Genomic DNA, 25735 nt, shown 5'->3' with positions numbered 1-25735 from the left:
CGTATATTTTTGTATGGGGTAAATGTGAAAACACGTGCATTGTGAAATGATTGAAAACGTCAAACACTTAGAGCGATGGATCAATTGAATCAGTCACCCTAGAAGTCGTTAATAAAGTATCGGAGGAGTAGGTGAACTTTCGCTTGGACTCCGGCTGCCGGCGAAATGTTGAGTTGAGATAAGCCAAAGTGAAACTGTTTAATGTGTTGACTTTTACACTGATACTTACCTCAGTCTTGTGTTGTAAATATAATTTTGTGGATAGAGAAATTAAAAAATGTGTAATGGCTTTGTGGACATACAGTATATTTGTTTTGTAACAAGTTTTGTAATATTTAATTGTTCTCTTAGTTTAAGAACAAAACAAGAGAGGTTCTTTTCTGTAAAATATTAATCTAAGTACTGTACTTTTAATATAATATAGAATTGAAATAATATTTTTAACTATTATCCGTAACATTAATTTACCAAAACATTATTACCAAACATTGATTCTATTTTACTGTCATTAATTTTCTTCAGCTTTTTAATCTTGTTTTATTGTGTAGATCTTCAATGTTGTTCTCCTTTTGATATTAGAAAATGACGATTTAAAAAATTAATGACATCTATAATATATTTAATACTGTGTAAAATAATTGGAAATAAATAGTATTGAGGAGTACATATACATTGACTTCTGAATGCTGGTGAGTTTTAGTGAAGTTTTAACTGTAAGAAAATGAAAGTACTTGTGTTTATTATTATATCAGTGTGAGTAATAGTCAAAATTACTGTCTGTGTTTATTTATTAAGGGATTTTATTTGGCTTCGTAATTGTTGTAGTGATTATTTAAAAAACTAAAAACTGGTAACTTGTTCTTGCATTGCGGAAAGATAAACAAGAGCCTGCATTGCAAATCCTAAATAAAAGTAGGAAGTGTTTGTGTGAAAGTTCTGCTGTTTTCTCTCATAAGTTAATGTAAAATGATCCTGCTTCTCTACTTTATTGCTCTATTTATATTAGCTGTTTTCAAACTAAATTTTTGGTGTACTTAGTGTTAAAGGTAGGTCTGTTTGTTTCTAAAGTTAACCCTTTAAGTGCCGCTTGCATTTTCCCAAGTCATATGCATAAAGTGCCAGGCTATTTTTTACATATCTGTAAGCTTTTGGGAAAATGGCTGTTGTAAAATAACGATCTAACAGATTTTCATAATTTTATTGTTGTTTTTTTCCCTATTAAGTGTAAAATATGACACATATCGTTACAAACAAAATTTGTTTTATAAAAATTTCAGTTTTTACAAAAAGTGTATTATAAAAAGTTAAGTTTCAACCTAATTTGAGTGTATATGGTATTTTTAAGATTATTTCTTTATACCATGATAAAGGCCATAACATTCTAAATAAAACCCATGTATAATATACGATTCTACATTAAAAACAATCATGTTATTATATGTATAAATAAAATGCTGTGTGGTACCGACATTTAATAAATTATACTTCATTTGTCACAGTTTATAAATTACATAGTAATACTGTAGTTTTCACAATACATAAAATAAAACATCAAGATAACACAAATAAATATGATTAGTAAATGTAGAGAATGTTGACAGGACATGGCCCTCTAAGGAAGCATCTTATGAAGGTAGGCCTTAGCCAGACTAACGAGTGTAGACTCTGTGGAGAGGAGGAGGAGTCAGCAGAGCACATTTGGTTAGATTGTCCTGCCATCGTAGAAACTCGGAAAAGATACCTGGGAGCATATCTCCTCAGCCCCAAGGATATCAGAGAACAGGAGCCCTCAAATCTGATTGGTTTCTGCAAAAGCCTCGGACTTTGAGGACACAAAACTAAAGTAAGGGAGGTGCAAAGGTCCTTTTAGGACTAAGCGCGGGGACAAACTGTCCTTTTCCCTCAGGAAGGAAAAAAAAAAATGTAGAGACAAATACTTGCTTACATTTCTTTTGAATGGGTGTTAGCAACTTTGTAAAAACCAAAATAACTGTATTATATTTACACTGAAAACTGATGTTTTCTTGCTTGGACACAACTCAAATCATATTTCTTTTATAAAGAAAGACTGTATAAGTTACTATTTTAGTTTATATTTACTCAAATGCTTGGTTATCTGTACATAAACAACAAGAATGGCCCTTGTGCAACACAGTACTTGTCCGCTACTTCATGACTAGAAGACAAAATCATCGCATAGGTACCACAGTATTATCGCAGCGTACTATTTTTGGATGAGTTTTCCTTATCGGGGACCAAAATAAACTTCGTTATACGTTCCTAATACTTTTCTTCTTCCATAATGAATCAAAAAATACTCTGAGTCATACTTCCTATTGCCAAATCACCTGCAAATAGACCTAGACGAGTGACTCTTCAAGTGGGCCTAGGCTCACGAATCACCTGTCATTTTTGAATAATAAAATGTTGTTCTTTTAGTTTTTGTTTTCATCGCTTTTCCTAATAACGTGTACATTTCAAAATAGGTTTAAAAAGGCTGTTCTTTTGAATACTTTAATTTATTTTGTCGCCGATAAGGAAAACTCGTCCAAAAATAGTGGCCTCCTGATAAGTACCCAAAAAACATATGTTTCACAGATTAAAGAGTAGGGAAACAACTTAAAACTCATATTTATTGATAGTTTGGAACCTATTTGATATAGCTATCTGGACAAAATAACCTTGTACTATATAAAAATATGAAACATCAAAATTAGAGATGCTGGCACTTTATGCATTTTTTGTGCCATCTAAATTAGCGACGCTGCGGCACTCTAAGGGCTAAAATTGACTTACTCCTGTTAATAAATGATCTGTTTGCTCAGGGTCCACCGGGTTCGACCGGCCCCCCTGGCCCTGGTACTCCTATAATGCCTAGCCCACAAGGTAAGTCGTTTACTCAACCAACAATTATATTAAACTTTCGCTTTGTCTGGAAAATACCTAAAAAAACCCATCCACTTTCCTGTAATGAAAGTTGAGTCTATAGTGTAACCTAGAACCCACTGTCATTGAATACCCCAGAATCAGAATCAGAATCAGAATCAGAATCATTTTATTGTCGTCCAACAATTACAAAATTGTATTGACAAAGTCAAGTGTGATATTAAAAATATCACTAAGTAGGCCTACAGAGCCTAAAATAAATACAATCTATATCTACGTTAAAAGTTTAAAATTGTAAGTCACTAAAATTATCATTAAAAATCTCATCTACAGAATAAAACGTTTTTCTCTTGAGCCACTCTGCAACAACATTCTTAAACCTACCAACAGAAATTGATCTAGCACTTAAATGGTAACTTATTGAATAGCCTAGCTCCGGTTATTGCATAGTTCTGTTGAGTTTTACTTAACCTAGCATATTGTACATCAATTGTATTTTTAATTCTAGTGTTGTATTCATGGTTAAAGCTTCTAAGATTGAAAGAGTCAAGATTTTCCTTAACAAAAACTAAACTGTGTAATATATATATACATGGAAGCGTAAGTATAACCCAGTTCTTCAAAAAATGGCCTACAGGACTCATTGTCGCTAATTCCTACTATACAGCGTATGGCTTTCTTTTGCCACTTAAACACAGTCTTGGCTCCACTAGAGTTGCCCCACAGTAAAACCCCATACAGAAGGTGTACATTAAAAAAAGCGTAATATGCACTAATGACTAGATTAAGACTTGTATACAATTTTAGTTTTTTTAGTAGAAATATCACTCTTGCTAATCTAATACATAAATGGTTTTGTATGGATTCCCCCAGTTTAAGCTTTTGAGTCTAAATTGATACCAAGTAGTTTTACAGACTTATTTTTCAGCATTACGTAAACTAAAGACAATTTCCTCGGTCTTGTTATTATTAACAGTTAATTTATTAGCAGAGAACCAGAGATAGGACCTTTCCCTCATATAGCCCATAATGACATCATTTAATTTTGAGTCTCTGTCTGATGATAACAGAGTAGTATCATCAGCATACAAAACAACCTTACCAGGGACAAATTTAGGGAGATCATTAATGAAGACAGTAAACAAGAAGGGGCCCCAAGACTGAGCCCTGGGGAACCCCGCTTGCTACCCTCCTAAGTCCTGATCTCTGGTCACCTACTTTGACAAGCTGAAGTCTATTGCTCAAATAAGACATAATCAAAGACAAAGCATTGTTCTCCAGACCATAATATTTCAATTTTTGAATGAGTTCATCATGAGGTACAACGTCAAATGCCTTACTTAAGTCCAATAACACAGCAGCTGTTTCTTCCTTATTTTTCAAAGTTATTCAATACATAAGAGACAATATTATCTACAGCTTTAAAAACAGTTGACAGATTTTTCCTAAACCCATACTGAGATGAAGAAATCAAATTATTGTACTCAAAATAATATTCCAATTGGTTTTTTCACAATAGTCTCTATTAACTTTGATATAACGGGTACTAGGGCAATAGGCCGATAATTGTTTAAATTCATTTTGTCACCCTTCTTATGCAAAGGTACCGTTATTGTTATTTTTAAGGCACTGTGGATATATTCCATCAGTAAGCACCCAGTTTATCAGCTGTGTTAAAGGATAGATTATAACATCTAATATTTCCTTTAATACAAAGTTGGAAAGTCCATAGACATCTTCTGATCTGGAATTACTTAACCTATACACAGAACTATATACATCTCTACTATTTACAACTGTCCACTTAAAACTACACAGGCCAGGGGGTTTAATACCTGACGATTTCAACATATCAACAGAACTTGCTACATCTAAAATATCACAGCTATTTTTTAACACATTAACAACATTAATAAAAAAGCTATTAAAATCATCAGCTGTTATTGGGATTTTTTCTTTGGCTTTGTTAGGCACACGACCTGTTTCAGTGTTTATAACTTTCCATGCAGCCTTACATTTATTGTGTGACTCAAAAATAAACTTTTCCATTTGCTCTTTTTTTAGCCAAAATAATTTCCTGCCTATACATTTTCTTAAGCCTACCATGAATTGCCATGCACTGAGGATCAGTCCTTCCTTTTTCATGACTTAAGTCTAGCAATAGCCTTATTTCCCTTAGCAGAGGAGTGTACCAGTTCAACTTTAAGCTTTTTTGACTTATATCTAGGCCTACTATGGTTGACAAGACTTTTCTTTTTTAGAGGGCATGATTCATTCAAACAATCAGATAAAACTTGCAGAAAAAGTTTGAAAAGCTAACTCAACATTAGTTTACTGTTAAAAAGATGCTATCCCAGGTTACAGATCTTAACCTATGCTTAAGTCTATCTAGACAAGGTTTGCTCAACGGCCTATGTGTTTCAAATGTACCGTGACTATTTTGAAAATATTCAGAAGATGAGGTTAGGTGTTGCATATTATAATTTAAAAGTAATGCACAATGGTCAGAAAGATGAGGTTGGATAATTTCACAGGTAAGCATTGAGGGGTGTAGGTTAGTGATAAAATTATCAAGACAGGAGGCAAGGCGGTGGGCTGGAAATTTAAACAGACAAAAATCAAGAGATCGTAGAATATTTACAAAGTTTTTGCACTTTAGGGTCGTCACTTTTTGGATCCATGTTTATATCGCCCGCAATTATCATCTTGAAATTTCTGTATTTATTTACAAAGTCAATAAGAATTAGCCAGCTTCTCTGTAAAGATGTCGACTGACGAATCAGGTGTACGATATACAGACACAGTCAGTAAGCGCAAAGTAGGAAAAACTATCACTGTTACAGAAGGTATCATTGATAATCTTTAGAAGAGAAAAATGTTCATAAAATCAAGAGGTCCTTTTAATGTGATGTGTTGATCAAAAAGCAATGTTAGCAATGGCCCAAAGTGTGTTACTTCCTCTTTGTAACTGAACTTTCTCCGAAGGTTTGATCTTGGGTACTAATGAACATCAAGTGTAGAAACAGTTTCATTAATCAATGTTATGTTTCCTTCTATGTATTTTGTTCAAAACCCAAACAGAAATACTTCATAAACAATTTTAGGTCCTTGGTTTATGTAATACGAATCATGTGGGAAATGAAAAGAAGAAATTTATGTAAAACATATTTTTTTATCAATGTTAGAACAAAATATTGGTAAATAAGTGACTTTTCATTACATTTGTTTGTGGAGGAATTTTTTGTAGTGCTTCTACAACATTATAAAGCCGAAAAACCTGACTTTACAGGACTAAAAAACTAAAAAGAAATCAGTGAGAACAAAAAATGTTTTCACTTAAATACAGTGCAGAGTTTTTAAGAAATGAGTGGTGATGGAAAACAGGAAACCTCCGTATGCAACAGGACAAGCAGCTTCATAGAAACACAAGAACATGAAGCAAAAACAACTGAATATAGTTTAACAGACTAAGGTTGTACAGGGTGTTTGAAAACGTGGACCAAAATTTGAGGAGGAAATGGTCTAAATAGTTAATCTGCTCATATTTTCCGTCTCACCTTGTTTAACATCGCCTAATCTATTTTTTCACTTAAAGTTCATAATTTATGTACAATTTAAGATACAGTACTCAAGTTTTCTGTCATTTTATTATTAAAATTTAATTTGATAAAAGTTGTCGTTTACAATAAAAAATATCAGCCATTATATCACAGTCAATGAAATCTTAGGAAAAAAGAAACCTAAAAAAAAATCGATTTCTTGCTTGTGGTGGCCATATAAGAAACAAGTGAAACAGTCCGTTTTTTCTTTTAAAGTAAATATTATAAGTTTGATAAATCCGCTTAGAATGGTTGGAGAAGAGATGTATTGTAATAAATAAATTTAATTAGTTATTTAATTTTATCCATTTTCCAAAGTTTTGGTCCATAGTTTCCAAACACCTTGTGTACAGTAGACCCTCAGTTATGTGGTTGGATACTAGATTGTTGAATATATGTATGCAAATTCAATAAATAACTAATTTTTTCCTACCATGCTGTCATAGAAAAATAATTGAGTTAGTAGTTTTATTGGGCTGGTTTCTTTGTAAATTATAAAAAACAAGTGTTGATATTTTATTAAGGTATTGCAGTAAATTTAAAGCACTTAGAATACATTTATTTGCAACTAGTGGCTATAAAAAATGACATAAAAAGTTTCTAATACAATGTTTGTACATATTGTATTATCACTCACTGAAATGGTTACGCATCTTGTAAATGTGCAAATTGTATCATAGTCTGTGCCATCCCTTGACAATAATGGCATACATTTTGTTTTGGAAACATTGAGGGAGAAAATGAACAGGTTACTGAAGGGCTTTACGTCCACATTCTCTCAGTAGTTTCCTTTTATAAAACTTATGTGCCGTCTGCAAAGAGTAAAAGTATACCATTTAAATGTAAATAAGACATTTTATTATTATTATAAATTTAAAATAAACTTGGGCTAAAAGCACTGCCCTGCACAACCCCATAGTCAAATAACTTGTGAATCGTACATCAATCACTCCTAATATTTTGAAAAGCTTGTTTCTTTAAATGGAGTCAGAAGCTTTTAGGTCCAAAAATAATAACATGTTGCGTTTATTACCTGTAATGGCTTCATTAATTTCTCTATTTATAGACTATCTAAGCAGTTATCATAATGAGACACAAATTTTTCGATGCTGGTGTTATATTTGTTTGTCACCAATGACTGAAGCTAAAATGTGTTGTCTTGTTTCAGAGCTTAATAACTTTAGAATTAGTGTGTTAATTACTTTCTGGACGACTTATATTTTACGCATTTATTTTTTTTTAAGCTTAAACTTTATTCAAAATTAAAAAAATATTTTCACCATCTGTGTTATGTTCATTAACATGTTACTGTTTCACTTGAATGTCATAGTAACTGAACTTAAGGTAGCCATATATTAAGTCTTCTTATGAATACAGAGGGGGAGTTGCACACCCCATCTTATAATTTCTTCAGAAACTGATACACCACCACATATTTTTCCTGGGTAGTAAATAATTTGCATTTTTGTCTAATAATTTCGAATCTATTATTTTGGAAATTATGAGAAAATGTAATTTTGGTGTTTGACACATAATATCCAATTCCTTTTCATGTTAAAAACTTGTAGTGATTAAAAAAATACTACAATTGAAATAATTTTTAAAATCGTATTTTATTTTTGAAATAATTAAAAAAAAAAAAACTCCTACATAATTTTTATATACTATCCTAACTCATAGAAATTTGCTGGAGTTAGTAGTGAATGTCAATTAAATGAGAGTAGTCATCTTGGAGAACAGCATAAAAATGATCATTGTTTGCTAAATTCTATAATATGTATTTAATAGACAATATTTATTTTACATCTGTTGTAGTTTAGTAATATTTTACACAGCAAACTTTTAATTATTTTTAAAATCCTTAATATCTTGAGAATGAAAAAGTGAAATAACACAGTTTCTGGTATCTTGTTCAGCCTCAAAGAAACATTACTAACTGCTTCAAAATAAAGTTTTTACTTCCTAATAAATGATTGGAATTGGTTCGGTATTGGTGTCTAAAGCAACATAGAAACATATAAGTTTTAACCCGGTATAACAGATATATGAGTGGGATCATCCAATATATATTAGTAATCACTAGTTTACCAGTGGGTCAAGAAGTATTGAAAATATTGTTTGCAATCACGTCTTTTGTTAAACTCTTATTTATTTTTGTCACAGTAACGAATCATATTTTGCTAAGTTGTTTTAGACATTAATGGACCAGAATTGGACATTGAATTAACACAAATACGTTATTAGCTTTAATGTCTTTTATAATACATGTTTCCTGCTTTTCATGGGTGTATAAGAAAAAAACAAATTAGGATTATATCAGTGTAAAAAGTGAACAAATATTTAACCAATGTTTTGTATAGTGCGTATATTTTCTAAGTTTTTTTTTACTCATGTAATTGGTTATTTATTAATAAATATTTAACATATTTTAAGTTGGGTCCATATGTAATACAAATGAAGCCAAGTCAAGAAGAAATTCTCGATTGAAAGTTAAAAGAACAATGCTAACAATATTGCTTTTGCCTGTTTTTGACACATATTATTCAATATTTCTTAAACTCATAAAACTCTCCAGTGTTTTAACCCTTTTAGTGCTAAGTACTTTTGAGGAGATGGTACTGCCAATGCCAAGCATTTATGGCAGGTGTTTTAGTGCCTAGCACTCATTTGGTATTTGTATTGTGTTCAGCCAAATAATTCATAACTTTTACAAAAACAAACATAATAAGATGATATTTCTTGTGTTATGTACAGTTAAAGTAGGGTATAACGTGTAATATTTATTTATATGATCAAACATGTAAAAAATTTTAATAAAGAAGAATAATACAAACATTAAATTTTTAAAACTATGAAATAACAATTTTTTATTTATGATATTAATTTATTTGTACAAATCTTTATTATTGTTTCGTATGAACATAGAAACAGATATACCAAATTTCAAAAAGTACTGAGTTATGATTGTTTCGTATGAACATAGAAACATATGTACCAAATTTCAAAAAGTACCGAGTTATGATTGTTTCGTATGAACATAGAAACAGATATACCAAATTTCAAAAAGTACCGAGTTATGATTGTTTCGTATGAACATAGAAACATATGTACCAAATTTCAAAAAGTACCGAGTTATGATTGTTTCGTATGAACATAGAAACATATGTACCAAATTTCAAAAAGTACCGAGTTATGATTGTTTCGTATGAACATAGAAAAAGATATACCAAATTTCAAAAAGTACCGAGTTATGATTGTTTTGTATGAACATAGAAACATATGTACCAAATTTCAAAAAGTACCGAGTTATGATTGTTTCGTATGAACATAGAAACATATGTACCAAATTTCAAAAAGTACTGAGTTATGATTGTTTCGTATGAACATAGAAACATATGTACCAAATTTCAAAAAGTACCGAGTTATGATTGTTTCGTATGAACATAGAAACAGATGTACCAAATTTCAAAAAGTACTGAGTTATGATTGTTTGGTATTTGTCAAAAATAATTCAAAAATTTTCAAACATAATGGGATGATTTTTGTTGTTGTGTGGAATATAGGATATGACATAATATTTATTTGGATGATAAAATCTGTTGTAATTTTAAAATAAAAATTTTATATAAAAACATTTAGATTTTTAACGTGTTGATGAAGAAAATTGTAATTTTATCTTAATACACTTGTATGCAACTTTTTCATTGTTCCCTATGTAAGTAGGAACAAACATAACTTACCAAGATTTAAAAAAGTATCTGTAATACAGAGTATGAATTTTCTTATATGTTAGTGCAAAATATTGAAAATCTCCACTCACATAAAAGTTATCTCTCATATTTGGCAAATAGCTTTTTTACCAGGTGAAAAAATTCAATCAAGATAGATAATCTATATTTATTTTACTTATTATGTATAAAATGAGACTAAGTATAATGCCATATCTCAACATTTAGTAACAGAATAATAAATATTTGAAAAGACGATCTAGATGGCCCTCAGCATTAAAAAAAATACTTGTGGACCCATCTCATTGGCTCTTAGCATTCAAAGGGTTAAGATTTTTTGAAACAAAAGAAGCACAGAGAACTTGTTCTTGACTTAAATATTTAAATATAGTTCAGTAAAGTTAAGCAACATAATTTGCTTTGTGTACAGTGTTTGGTTAGCTAGCTAGTAACTTTTACTATATACAAATGTGTTCCAATGAAGAAATTTACAAATTTGTAGAATTAAAATTTTCCAAAGAATGCTGTGAATTTTCTTAAGGTACTGTTGAGAAATGAAAGGTCAAAAAGCACATACTCACACACCAAAATTAATTTTATGTACATAAAACTGTGGAGAAAACACAATGCCTTTTGTAAACCAATGATTTTTCTTTTTTCTAGGCTTTACCTGAACATAGGAGATTTCTAAACAGAAAATATGTCACAAAGAGAATGGTGTTAAAAATGAAAACATTAGATTATCCAAACATGAGGACATGTATCATCATATTATGATGTCTGTGTATACAGACATGGTACATTTCAAATACATCAATATTTATCAATTAATTACCAATAGATTACTTGAACCATATCAAATAGCCAGCCCCCTAAAAGGGGGGGAATCCTTGTGCATGATGAATGTTAGTTTTTTTGGTGGGTTTTCATATATCCGTATGTATGCATACGTTCACCCTAAAAGAGTTAATACATTAAGTTCTCTTTACATTTTACTAAAAAGTATTTAACTGGAAATTATGTTTGTACAAATGTTGTATTTGGTGTAATAATTTGAAACCTATAGTCTCAAAATTATGTTCAGTCTTATTAAAATAATATTTTCTCATTGGATGCAAATATTTTAAAATTAACTATTTTAGATCCTGCAGAATATTAAAGATTTTATGATAATTGTAATCCATCTTTGTGGGATACGCAAATTGACACTAGTAGACCTAATAATATATATATTGTATTAATAAGTATATGTATATAACTCTATGTACAATACTGTATTATAATGTATTAACTATCAAAAGCATGTAAAATTTTGTAGAATGTTAAGAGAAGTATTCTAGTGACTTACTCTGGTTAACAGTTTGTATCTGTAGGGCAGCTAGCCTGTCATGAAGCCAAATTTGCAGTCATACAATTGAATACAAATGATTGATAAGCAAGTATGTACCACGTCCCATATTAGCTGTGGTTTCCTAGCAACTCATTAAGTCAGCGAGTGGTGTGACTTGCAGTATATCAAGCAGAACAATGTTGGCTGTCCAATTTATTGTGTTTTTTTATTAAATAATTATTTATTATTCAGCTTTTGAGGGCTTTGTGTGATTTACTTTGATTAAATTTTAGATTATTAATGTATTTTTAGTTTAAATGTGATTAGTGGGTAATTTATTTAACTTGAACAATGTATGAATCGTTCTATGAAATATCAATTACCTTTTAATTTTGGATACAAAAACATACGTATTAATTTGTGGTCATTTCACACAGCTTTTCTAAGTGATTAAGTGAATAGGTTGTTGGAATCGTCTAGAATACAAACAAATGTGGCATAACAATGCCTTGCATCACCCTGGTACACTCAGTAAAGTGGTACAACAAAGCACTTTGGTACTGTGATGTGTTCCTAGGAAACCACAGCTTTCTCTGGCCAGAAAGAACGTGGCCAAAATGAACGTGGCCGGAATGAACATTATGTGTTTCTGTCCTAGGTTCTGTGGGTCCCTATTCCCCAGCTAGTCACAGATTGCCTACTCCTAGTCCTGTTACAAGACAAGGTGATCTTTTTTTCAATTTAGTTTGTTGGTTTTTATTCATACCTTAACATTGGTTAAGTTGGTTTGAAGCTTCCTCATTATTCTCCTTATCCTCTTTTGATTTGGCGTTTAGCTTGACTGTCTTACTGAATGTGTATAATGGTTTTGGGTAGATCTACTAATGTCCATGAGTTTTTACTATTTGTTGGTATTTACTATAAAAAATCAAGGTTTTATGTCTTCCTTCTTCTATCCAAATTTATTGGAATACTGTTTTATTAAAGTGCAAGAATTTTGTTTCTTTTTTAGATACCTCTGAAAATGAGACAATATATTTCTATTGGTCTTTAAACCTACATAATATGTTCAGCATATTTTGTTGATTGATTATTATTGTTTATCTGTTAGAGTAATTTAATTTTTAATTAACACGAGTGTTATATTCACTGTTTTGAATGTGAGAAATTTGTCTACGAGTTGTAATAAACTGTGATGTAAGATGGTTTTGTAGTTAAATAACATGCATGCTTGAAAGCAAAATTACACAGCTTTCTGGAAATAACCAGAGCTCTAAGAAGTAGGTAGTGCAATATTTGTTTCTGTGGAGGAATTAATTAAATATAAGGCATTTTATTTATGGCCTACTATTTTTTCCTTATATACAGTCAACTCCCTACTATTCGGAAAAGGGTTAACGTTTCAAAATTACTGTGACTACATCGAAATCAAGTACTCACATCAGTGATAGTAACTTTTCATTTAGATGTAGAATATGGGAAAGTCAGTACATGCAAGCAGAAATTAGTGTAGGTACATTAAGAAAAGTAATGTAAATGAACATTAATGGGTATTTCTTTTCAGTTATTTAATATATTTGTCTTAATTGTCTAAAAAACAATACATTATAAAAATGTAAACTTTCAGTTCCTGTATTTATAAAATGAGAATGGCAAAGTCAACTAATTTATTTAGGTATAAGATAAAGTAGTGCAGCAGCCGCAGTGGTAGCGTAATATTGAAGAACAATAACTTAATATTTTTCTCCCCCTATTTGTTAAAATCTCTATTAGATAAGTTTGATTGTTTGTCTGACCCTAATAAAACATATTGTTTTATAGACATATCATCCATTCCCATTCTTTCTGTTAGTTATGTTTGATTCTTATCCAACCCTAGTAGAGCATATTATTTTATGGATGCATCATTCATTCCCATTCTCTGTATCAGTTACGTTTGAATGTTATCTGACCCTGGTAAAGAATATTATTTTATGGATGCATCATTCATTCCCATTCTCTCTGTCAGTTAGGTTAGATTGCTATATGATGACCCGAGTAGAGCATATTATTTTATGGATGCATCATCCATTCCCATTCCCATTATCAGTTACGTTTGAATGTTATCTGACCGTAGTAAAGCATATTATTTTATGGATGCATCATCCATTCCCATTTTCTCTTGTCAGGTAGGTTTGATTGTTGTCCGACCCTGGTAGAGCATATTACGTTATGGATGCATCATCCATTCCCATTCTCTGTATCAGTTACGTTTGAATGTTATCTGACCCTGGTAAAGAATATTATTTTATGGATGCATCATTCATTCCCATTCTCTCTGTCAGTTAGGTTAGATTGCTATATGATGACCCGAGTAGAGCATATTATTTTACGGATGCATCATCCATTCCCATTCCCATTATCAGTTACGTTTGAATGTTATCTGACCGTAGTAAAGCATATTATTTTATGGATGCATCATCCATTCCCATTCCCATTATCAGTTACGTTTGAATGTTATCTGACCGTAGTAGAGTATATTATTTTATGGATGCATCATCCATTCCCATTCTCTGTATCAGTTACGTTTGTTTATTATCTGACCGTAGTAAAGCATATTATTTTATGGATGCATCATCCATTCCCATTCTCTCTTGTCAGGTAGGTTTGATTGTTGTCCGACCCTGGTAGAGCATATTACGTTATGGATGCATCATCCATTCCCATTCTCTGTATCAGTTACGTTTGAATGTTATCTGACCCTAGTAAAGCGTATTATTTTATGGATGCATCACTCATTCTCATTCTCTCTGTTAGTTAGGTTATTATCACCGTAGTAAAGCATATTATCATAGGCATGCATCATCCATTCCCATTCTCTCTGTCAGTTTTGTTTGATTGCTATCTGACCTTAGTAAGCATATTATTTTATGAATGCATCATCCATTCCTATTTTCTCTGTCAGTTAGGTTTGATTTATATGTGATCCTAGTAAAGAATATTATTTTATGGATGCATCATATATTCCTATTCTCTCTGTCAGTTTCTGTTGTCATTTCAAAGTTTCTGCAATCCGCCTCTCGCGATAAACATTTCTCCAACAGCGTCTTATAACTGCATATTTGGTGTTGTTATTTAGCTTGTGAATTCCTGTCAGTGGAAATATGTGCAATGTTCATTAAATAAACATTCCTTTTTTAACTCAAGGACTTAAACCTAAAAGGTCCTTCGTATTTTACATATTGGATCTGTGCCTTTTACCACCTTTGGTCTTTCCTTTATTGATAGTAGAGATGATGATCATTCCATTCATGTGTTCTGTTGGCTCTTTTGTTCCTTTGCACAGCCTGAAACACATCAGTTTAGCTATTTCTCTTCTTCTAATAGTCAAGCTATAAGGACCTATTGCACACTATGGAGCTGTGGAAGAAACAAGTCCTTGCAGTTTATAAATCTACCAGTTCGAGAAAACAACTGATCAGGTCTTCCTGAGTAAACTCACCGTCCTTAGCTAAAGTGCCAAAGTTGAAACGTTCTCTAGTTAACTCAAGACATTCAGATAGCAAGTGTTTCATCTAGGTCATCGCCTAATGTAGATTATCTATAGTAGAGATGGGTTGATGCCGATAATTGGTACTTAGTGGTATCGACGACCGCAGCTCTTTTTACTCCGTTCCAGTGCCAGTCAGCTGTATCTCTTCTTTGACTACAGTTGGTCAGCATTACGCAAATTACCAATCTCTAAAACGTGTCAGTCGTACCTTATATGAAAAGCCGTGTATAGGTAACTGACAAATAACATTTGTCGCTTCTATCACCTCGGTATCTGACCCCTTATGATTTCCTATCAAGTTAATTTTTGTAGGTTCGGAAACAGAGTTTGGAGAGGTTTGATCTGAAAGAGCCAAGTTCAGTTCATATATGATGCACTCTCTGCTTTGATATGCTAGCAATCAATTTCAGCTGGCAGTCATTATTGTTGAATTTATCAGCTGAGGCAATGATTTCATCAGATGCAGATATTGTCTTCCAGAATGTTGAAAGTGCTGTCCACGTTTGAAGTCCACAATCTAGGTTTTGTTGACGGTAGTAAAAGAAGTTTTTGACCCAACACTAATGAGAATTTAAGTATTGATGTCTTTGTTTGAAATGAGAAATTCTAAGCGAGATTTGTCCTGTACGTTTGTCTTATAATTGCTAACAACAGTGAGCATTTTCAATCAAAGTAACACGTGAATGTTAAAATATTCCCAATAGGAGTTTTGCCATTTAGAATTTAAAATATGCCAAATAGTAGGCCCTTCTGATATAGGAATATTTTCAAGATAATTTACTTTTTGATCACCATGTTTACTGTCACCAATGAATTGAATATCATCAACGGATATCATCAACTGCTGTAACCCGATAGGAATTGTAGTTATTTAATAATAACAGCTTATACACAGAATGTTCGTGTTATGTTCTGTTTTGATTTATGTATTCGTGGTTGTCTTCCTTCTCACAATTAGTGGCGAGTTGACTGTACCTAATTTATCAAAATCACTGCATGATGTTCTTAAGTGTATGATTTAGCTAATATAAACGTAAAAATGGATAGTTTAAGTTTTAATGAGGTGTATGGTAATATTTACTTTTCGTAAGTAATTTAAAATCATATTAAAACTTTACTTATGGTTTTGTTTATTGTCTTATTTTGTTTGTTTAATTAGTATTTACTCCAGTAAATATGAAATCAACTTATAACAATAGGTTGAAATGAGGAACAATTTTTAGAAACTAAGTATGTTATACGATACCACACCATGGCTAGTATTAACATAGATATCGCATTTTTCTCAGTAACGTCTTATGGTCATCATGTAAACAAAATAAAGAAATAAAATCATTAATTTTGGCAGTATTAAGAATATTGTGTAAAAACTCATCCGAACTTATAAACATATATATATATATATATATATATATATATATATATATATATATATTAAAAACAGTGTTTTCAACATACTGTTAACATTTTAAAAATTATCTGTATAGTATTTTAAATGAATAAATCACAGAAATCCAGAAAATTCACTGTGAATACCATTGTTGATTCTATCAGAAAATGCCTCGTACAAACAATTAAACATTAGAATTGTATGTTAAAAACAGTTTTTATATTAAGCTAACAAGTAATTCAATTGTCAATTAAATGGTTTCAGTTTTCATACAGTATAAAGATATAATAATATAAAATAATTAAAAATTTACAAGTTATTTTCACTTACTTGCTTTAGGCATGGTTAAATATTTCATTTGCAATAATTATTCTAAAAGCCAAAATGGCTTTTTTTCCAATGTTTATAATCAATTGAATAGTTTTATGACAGAGTCTTTCATTATAGGCTGCTACACAGAAGCATTACAGTCAGTAGAGTGAAATGCTGTTCTTATCAAATATTTAACATGATTATGCTTTGTTGTGACTTCTTTCTGATACGTTTGGCAATTATCACTTGATTGGCATTGAATTGTAGGTTTCTGTTATAGTTAATACAATTAATTTAACTCATTTTTATTTGATTATGATTTGTTGTAACGTCATTCTGATATGCCAATTATTCTTGATTGGCATTGAATTGTAGGTTTCTGTTATAGTTAATACAATTAATTTAACTCATTTTTATTTGATTATGATTTGTTGTAACGTCATTCTGATATGCCAATTATTATTGATTGGAATTGAATTGTAGGTTTCTGTTATAGTTAATACAATTAATTTAACTCATTTTTATTTGATTATGATTTGTTGTAACGTCATTCTGATATACCAATTATTATTGATTGGCATTGAATTGTAGGTTTCTGTTATAGTTAATACAATTAATTTAACTCATTTTTACGAAATGGGCGAAGTAATGATGGATGAAATTATTTCAGTAGGAAAAGTACATTGACCCTTAGATGGACTTATCCTGCCAATTCTACTCATTGGTAGTGATTACTATAAGAAAATTAAATGTTGCTAACTTAACCATTAACTAATATTCCATGAAATGTAAGATTTGCTCAGTTATTGTTAATTGAGTAAACACAAATAGAGTTGTGTAAACATTTAGTAGTAAACAAATTACACAGTATTTAAAATTAAAAGTTAGTGTTTGGAAATCTAATAATTTTAAATGGAAACGTTATTTCTATTCTCCAAATACTTAATTTTGTATAGAAAATATTAGATAAATTAAGATTTTTGTCACAACAAAACCAAAAGACAACAACATTAATAAAAAGGGCAGACATGGCCATTAGTAAAGCAAATATATGAACTGTTAACAAATAGCTAATTGGATTGTTAATCATAAATGACAAACTAATCGAAGCAATTCAGCACTACTCAGTGTATAAGAGATCTGGTAACTGGGAGGCCTATATAGTCAAAATGTGCTCAGTTACCACACATCATGGTCTGGTAGCTGAGAAATACAAGGTGAGTTTCACTGTTCTTAGTGTATAGATGACCTGGTAGGTAGGTTCCCCAAGGACAGGGACACTGTACTTCAGGTTGGATACAATGTGAATAGTGTATAGTAGAAGGGCCTGGTAGTAAGGAGGTCCAAGGCTGAGTACATTGTGCTCAGTGTATAGGAGGGTCTGGTAGGTAGGTTCCCCAAGGACAGGTACACTGTACTTCAGGTTGGATACAATGTGAATAGTGTATAGTAGAAGGGCCTGGTAGTAAGGAGGTCCAAGGCTGAGTACACTGTGCTCAGTGTATAGGAGGATCTGGTAGGTAGATTCCTCAAGGACAGGTACACTGTACTTCAGGTTGGATACAATGTGAATAGTGTATAGTAGAAGGGCCTGGTAGTAAGGAGGTCCAAGGCTGAGTACACTGTGCTCAGTGTATAGGAGGATCTGGTAGGTAGGTTCCCCAAGGACAGGTACACTGTACTTCAGGTTGGATACAATGTGAATAGTGTATAGTAGAAGGGCCTGGTAGTAAGGAGGTCCAAGGCTGAGTACATTGTGCTCAGTGTATAGGAGGGTCTGGTAGGTAGGTTCCCCAAGGACAGGTACACTGTACTTCAGGTTGGATACAATGTGAATAGTGTATAGTAGAAGGGCCTGGTAGTAAGGAGGTCCAAGGCTGAGTACAATGTGCTCAGTGTATAGGAGGATCTGGTAGGTAGATTCCTCAAGGACAGGTACACTGTACTTCAGGTTGGATACAATGTGAATAGTGTATAGTAGAAGGGCCTGGTAGTAAGGAGGTCCAAGGCTGAGTACACTGTGCTCAGTGTATAGGAGGATCTGGTAGGTAGGTTCCCCAAGGACAGGTACACTGTACTTCAGGTTGGATACAATGTGAATAGTGTATAGTAGAAGGGCCTGGTAGTAAGGAGGTCCAAGGCTGAGTACACTGTGCTCAGTGTATAGGAGGATCTGGTAGGTAGGTTCCCCAAGGACAGGTACACTGTACTTCAGGTTGCATACAATGTGAATAGTGTATAGTAGAAGGGCCTGGTAGTAAGGAAGATTAGAGTGAATTATACTGTGCTTGGTGTATAGGAGGATCTGGTAGGTAGGTTTCCCAAGGACAGGTACACTGTACTTCAGGTTGGATACAATGTGAATAGTGTATAGTAGAAGGGCCTGGTAGTAAGGAAGATTAGAGTGAGTTATACTGTGCTTGGTGTATAGGAGGATCTGGTAGGTAGGTTTCCCAAGGACAGGTACACTGTACTTCAGGTTGGATACAATGTGAATAGTGTATAGTAGAAGGGCCTGGTAGTAAGGAAGATTAGAGTGAGTTATACTGTGCTCAGTGTATAGGAGGATCTGGTAGGTAGGTTCCCCAAGGACAGGTACACTGTACTTCAGGTTGGATACAATGTGAATAGTGTATAGTAGAAGGGCCTGGTAGTAAGGAGGTCCAAGGCTGAGTACATTGTGCGAGTGCTGGTACAGGTAGGTAGGTTCCCCAAGGACAGGTACACTGTACTTCAGGTTGGATACAATGTGTAGAAGGGCGTAGTAAGGAGGTCCAAGGCTGAGTACACTGTGCTCAGTGTATAGGAGGATCTGGTAGGTAGATTCCTCAAGGACAGGTACACTGTACTTCAGGTTGGATACAATGTGAATAGTGTATAGTAGAAGGGCCTGGTAGTAAGGAGGTCCAAGGCTGAGTACACTGTGCTCAGTGTATAGGAGGATCTGGTAGGTAGGTTCCCCAAGGACAGGTACACTGTACTTCAGGTTGGATACAATGTGAATAGTGTATAGTAGAAGGGCCTGGTAGTAAGGAGGTCCAAGGCTGAGTACACTGTGCTCAGTGTATAGGAGGATCTGGTAGGTAGGTTCCCCAAGGACAGGTACACTGTACTTCAGGTTGCATACAATGTGAATAGTGTATAGTAGAAGGGCCTGGTAGTAAGGAAGATTAGAGTGAATTATACTGTGCTTGGTGTATAGGAGGATCTGGTAGGTAGGTTTCCCAAGGACAGGTACACTGTACTTCAGGTTGGATACAATGTGAATAGTGTATAGTAGAAGGGCCTGGTAGTAAGGAGGTCCAGAGTGAGTTATACTGTGCTTGGTGTATAGGAGGATCTGGTAGGTAGGTTTCCCAAGGACAGGTACACTGTACTTCAGGTTGGATACAATGTGAATAGTGTATAGTAGAAGGGCCTGGTAGTAAGGAAGATTAGAGTGAGTTACACTGTGCTCAGTGTATAGGAGGATCTGGTAGGTAGGTTCCCCAAGGACAGGTACACTGTACTTCAGGTTGGATACAATGTGAATAGTGTATAGTAGAAGGGCCTGGTAGTAAGGAGGTCCAAGGCTGAGTACATTGTGCTCAGTGTATAGGAGGGTCTGGTAGGTAGGTTCCCCAAGGACAGGTACACTGTACTTCAGGTTGGATACAATGTGAATAGTGTATAGTAGAAGGGCCTGGTAGTAAGGAGGTCCAAGGCTGAGTACACTGTGCTCAGTGTATAGGAGGATCTGGTAGGTAGATTCCTCAAGGACAGGTACACTGTACTTCAGGTTGGATACAATGTGAATAGTGTATAGTAGAAGGGCCTGGTAGTAAGGAGGTCCAAGGCTGAGTACACTGTGCTCAGTGTATAGGAGGATCTGGTAGGTAGGTTCCCCAAGGACAGGTACACTGTACTTCAGGTTGGATACAATGTGAATAGTGTATAGTAGAAGGGCCTGGTAGTAAGGAGGTCCAAGGCTGAGTACACTGTGCTCAGTGTATAGGAGGATCTGGTAGGTAGGTTCCCCAAGGACAGGTACACTGTACTTCAGGTTGCATACAATGTGAATAGTGTATAGTAGAAGGGCCTGGTAGTAAGGAAGATTAGAGTGAGTTATACTGTGCTTGGTGTATAGGAGGATCTGGTAGGTAGGTTTCCCAAGGACAGGTACACTGTACTTCAGGTTGGATACAATGTGAATAGTGTATAGTAGAAGGGCCTGGTAGTAAGGAAGATTAGAGTGAGTTATACTGTGCTTGGTGTATAGGAGGATCTGGTAGGTAGGTTTCCCAAGGACAGGTACACTGTACTTCAGGTTGGATACAATGTGAATAGTGTATAGTAGAAGGGCCTGGTAGTAAGGAAGATTAGAGTGAGTTATACTGTGCTCAGTGTATAGGAGGATCTGGTAGGTAGGTTCCCCAAGGACAGGTACACTGTACTTCAGGTTGGATACAATGTGAATTATATGTAGTATAAGGGCCTGGTAGTAAGGAAGATTAGAGTGAGTTATACTGTGCTTGGTGTATAGGAGGATCTGGTAGGTAGGTTCCCCAAGGACAGGTACACTGTACTTTAGGTTGGATACAATGTGAATAGTGTATAGTAGAAGGGCCTGGTAGTAAGGAAGATTAGAGTGAGTTATACTGTGCTTGGTGTATAGGAGGATCTGGTAGGTAGGTTCCCCAAGGACAGGTACACTGTACTTCAGGTTGGATACAATGTGAATAGTGTATAGTAGAAGGGCCTGGTAGTAAGGTAGATTAGAGTGAGTTATACTGTGCTCAGTGTATAGGAGGATCTGGTAGGTAGGTTCCCCAAGGACAGGTACACTGTACTTCAGGTTGGATACAATGTGAATAGTGTATAGTAGAAGGGCCTGGTAGTAAGGTAGATTAGAGTGAGTTATACTGTGCTCAGTGTATATGAGGATCTGGTAGGTAGGTTCCCCAAGGACAGGTACACTGTACTTCAGGTTGGATACAATGTGAATAGTGTATAGTAGAAGGGCCTGGTAGTAAGGAAGATTAGAGTGAGTTATACTGTGCTCAGTGTATAGGAGGATCTGGTAGGTAGGTTCCCCAAGGACAGGTACACTGTACTTCAGGTTGGATACAATGTGAATAGTGTATAGTAGAAGGGCCTGGTAGTAAGGAAGATTAGAGTGAGTTATACTGTGCTTGGTGTAGAGGATGATCTATTGAAGTTGGAGTAACAGTGTCCTTACTGTAGTTGAACTAGTTCATTGGTATACTGAGAACTAGGAGGTTTGAGGTATGTTGCTTAGTATTTCATATAGACACTGGACAATAGACAATGTTCTTTATTCACATATTAATTGAGAACAAACAATGTTTGCATCATAGTTACTGCTACATGTCGGTATACAAAATTATGTGTTAATAGTTCCTCGATAGAATTCTTATATGGAGTAGAAGAGAAAATCAATTAGCCATCTGTGCAGTGCGGGTTTGAGTTCATCACCTAGTTTCTCAGTTCCAGTGGAGGGAGTTTGTGCAGCTTCATTCCCATGTACATTGGTTACTTTTCAAACTGAGTCAGATGGTGCAATGGAAGGTCATATAATGTAATGTTTCTCAGATGGTATAGGTAAAGTTAACTGCGTTTAGGCAGGAATTCTCTTCGATCAAATCTGTATTAAATTTATACATTTTGTACAATGTGTCAATACTACTTTGTAATAGTGTCACACTGTAATACAAATTCTTAGTAATATAACCTTATTACGATCATACCAGTTACCTGAATATAGAGACGCAATTGGATTTTGTGAGTCCTTAAGGCTTCTCTGCAGCCGTCGAGTTGTTTCAATCCTGCAAATATTGTCACCAATGGTTTTTGACACGCTCAATATTAGTATCTGTGTAATTCTTGTTGTTGTTTTTTCTGTTGAAGCTTTGATATTTTTAGTTGCATAGAGACTAGAACTCAGCTTCTTACAACAACATTTTGTCCATATGAGGTGTCCATGATAATTTACTGTCAGGAATAATGCCTAAGTTTTCTTCATCATTGATCACACCTTTGGTATATATGGCACACATTCAAATTGCCTTCCAGATTGTATTTGGGCAGTTTTGGAAGTGTTTACTGCTAAGTCATTGTGGCAGTATTGACACGCTATATTGAGAGATATTTAAGATGTGATACCCAGATTTTCATTAAACACCAGGTTTGTGTTGTCAACGTACATCAACGTTAAGCAAGTGTCTTCCACGTATCGGGGCAAGTCATTAATGAAGAGAATAAAAACACTGGCCCCAAAACAGATCCTTATTTGGACTAACTCGGTAGGGGACAGGACCTTTCAAGTTTATATATTCTACTTTCTGTGTCATTTAGTTGTCTCCGTCCCTCAAGATAACTTTGAAACTATGTGTTTGCTATTACTGTTATAGATCATGGCTGAGGCAGTCTGCCTGTTAGGAAATATTCTGGTCCTAACTGTTCACTTTTCTAAGCAACAGCTTACTAAAGTTTCAACCATTTTGATTGTACAGATGCTATATCTTCCTTTAGTAAAGTCATGATGAAGTTCTTAAGAGCAAAATTTTATGATTTTTAAGACAGTTAAAGATTTTTTTAACTGGCATAAGATTACTAATGCAGTTTATTTTGTTCTAAAGTATTTGTCATCAATAAGCACAAAATATTATTTAAGCTTTTCAGCTACTTCTGTTGATTTGTTAAATATTTTCCTATCAACTTCAACTATGAATTTTATTTTTTTTTGACCAAGTTTTATTTATAACCTCCCACATAGGCTTGGATTTATTGCTGGCATGGGTTATATAGGGTGATGATTGTTTTTCTTGTAAAATGAAATAAGTTTCATTTTGATGAGAAAACCGTTATGGCTTTCAAATGATTTTCATTACCACCAGATTTCCTATCATTGTGACTTCAATTCAAGAAAAAAATTGTAACGAAAAAATAGTAGCACATGAGGAATTAAATCTAGAGTTGCATTTTTTGTGATTTACAAAAAGTGTAGATATCTTGGAAACTAAGCAACTTTTACAAAGGTCAAAATAACAACTTACCTAACACCCCTTGAACTATTAACATTGACTTATGGGGCAGTCTGTGTGTTAGTATTTTTTAAATTATAATAACAATAATATTTTCTGACACAAGATCAGGTTTTTTAGGCTGAACTCAGTAGTTGTCAATCAGAGTTTTGTGGAACACCAAGTTTTTGAAAGTTGTCTTTGATGTCGAGAACGAATTGATAAAAATACATGTTTAAAATAGCTGTGCTATCATGCAAGCGTTTCACTGAGCAGAATAAATAAAAGGAAAGTTTGTTACAATTTCGAGAGCCTCAGGTTTGCTTTATGATAAGACTTAGCAGTAGCTAATTCAACAACAAATTTGTTTAGTTCTTTTTTTTATATAATATAGTAGAAGATGCTGTATTGAATTCGGCCTAAACACTGTATATGTTCTCACCTTTTACCAATGTTATTATGATGTCCAATTTTGTACGAATCCTAAATGTCATACGTTTATGTTGTGCCATTTTGTCTTTGGTTTCAAAAATCTGTTGAAGGAATATGAGTTTTTATAAATATGACACAAAGTTTCTGTAATTGGAGATTGAAATTTTATTTTAAATCTCGAAATATTATTGTCAATTATTAAATATAATTCTCTAGTATCTTGGATTGAAAGTTACTCCATAAGGATGTGGATTTGTAATTTTTATGGATTGGCCAGTGCATGTAGAGACTAGTTTTTGTTTATTAAGCCATCTACGTTTTATTATTCCAGCCATCATGCGTTTAAATGTTTCACAAACAGCACTGTGTTTAGTGGTGTGAGTCAAGTGGGGCTGTAGGACTGTTGTAAACAGAGGGATGGAATACAGTTGTCATAGAGTAGTCTGGGATTCTGCTGCCATGTGGTCAGACCAGATATCAGTATGGCTGCCTTCTGTAAGGTAATAGGACAGGCCAATCGAAAAACTAGTTCTGCATCTTTGAGATTGTTGGCCAGATACCAGTAGGAGAGAATATTGTACCGATCAAATATAGAAATACCGTCTACAATGTGGTTGATCCATCAATGGGACCTAGTGCCTGCTCGATTGTGGGCTAGTTACAAGTAGAAAAATGTTATCAAGAAATCATTGATTTGGTTAGAAGTACATTCTGTTAGGTTGTTGGGACAGAAGTTGCCTGCTTCGTGTTTAGGTCAGATTTGTTGTTACTGATCAGTGCGTTTGTACCAGATTATTTAGTTAGGTATAAGTAGTCTTGATACTGTTGGGACAGAAGTTGCCTGCTTCGTGTTTAGGTCAGATTTGTTGTTACTGATCAGTGCGTTTGTACCAGATTATTTAGTTAGGTATAAGTAGTCTTGATACTGTTGGGACAGAAGTTGCCTGCTTCGTGTTTAGGTCAGATTTGTTGTTACTGATCAGTGCGTTTGTACCAGATTATTTAGTTAGGTATAAGTAGTCTTGATACTGTTGGGACAGAAGTTGCCTGCTTCGTGTTTAGGTCAGATTTGTTGTTACTGATCAGTGCGTTTGTACCAGATTATTTAGTTAGGTATAAGTAGTCTTGATACTGTTGGGACAGAAGTTGCCTGCTTCGTGTTTAGGTCAGATTTGTTGTTACTGATCAGTGCGTTTGTACCAGATTATTTAGTTAGGTATAAGTAGTCTTGATACTGTTGGGACAGAAGTTGCCTGCTTCGTGTTTAGGTCAGATTTGTTGTTACTGATCAGTGCGTTTGTACCAGATTATTTAGTTAGGTATAAGTAGTCTTGATACTGTTGGGACAGAAGTTGCCTGCTTCGTGTTTAGGTCAGATTTGTTGTTACTGATCAGTGCGTTTGTACCAGATTATTTAGTTAGGTATAAGTAGTCTTGATACTGTTGGGACAGAAGTTGCCTGCTTCGTGTTTAGGTCAGATTTGTTGTTACTGATCAGTGCGTT

The 25735-nt window shown here is 33.8% G+C and overlaps 1 protein-coding gene across 2 annotated transcripts in view; it reads left to right on the top strand.

Moving 5' to 3' along the window:
- Positions 1–25735, top strand: part of LOC124368682 (single-stranded DNA-binding protein 3-like) — an 89968-nt gene that overhangs the window by 43581 nt on the left and 20652 nt on the right. Inside the window, exons 11-12 of one of the 2 annotated variants that reach the window (XM_046825967.1) lie at positions 2826–2886; positions 12202–12267. In XM_046825967.1, the coding sequence (XP_046681923.1) occupies positions 2826–2886; positions 12202–12267 (127 nt within the window). The remainder of the gene's footprint in view (positions 1–2825; positions 2887–12201; positions 12268–25735) is intronic. The other variant, XM_046825968.1, reaches the window with a different exon arrangement.

This window comes from Homalodisca vitripennis, chromosome X (assembly GCF_021130785.1).
Source record: "Homalodisca vitripennis isolate AUS2020 chromosome X, UT_GWSS_2.1, whole genome shotgun sequence".
In the NCBI taxonomy this organism is placed as follows: Eukaryota; Metazoa; Arthropoda; class Insecta; order Hemiptera; family Cicadellidae; genus Homalodisca; species Homalodisca vitripennis.
This window is presented reverse-complemented; position numbering and strand designations above follow the sequence as displayed.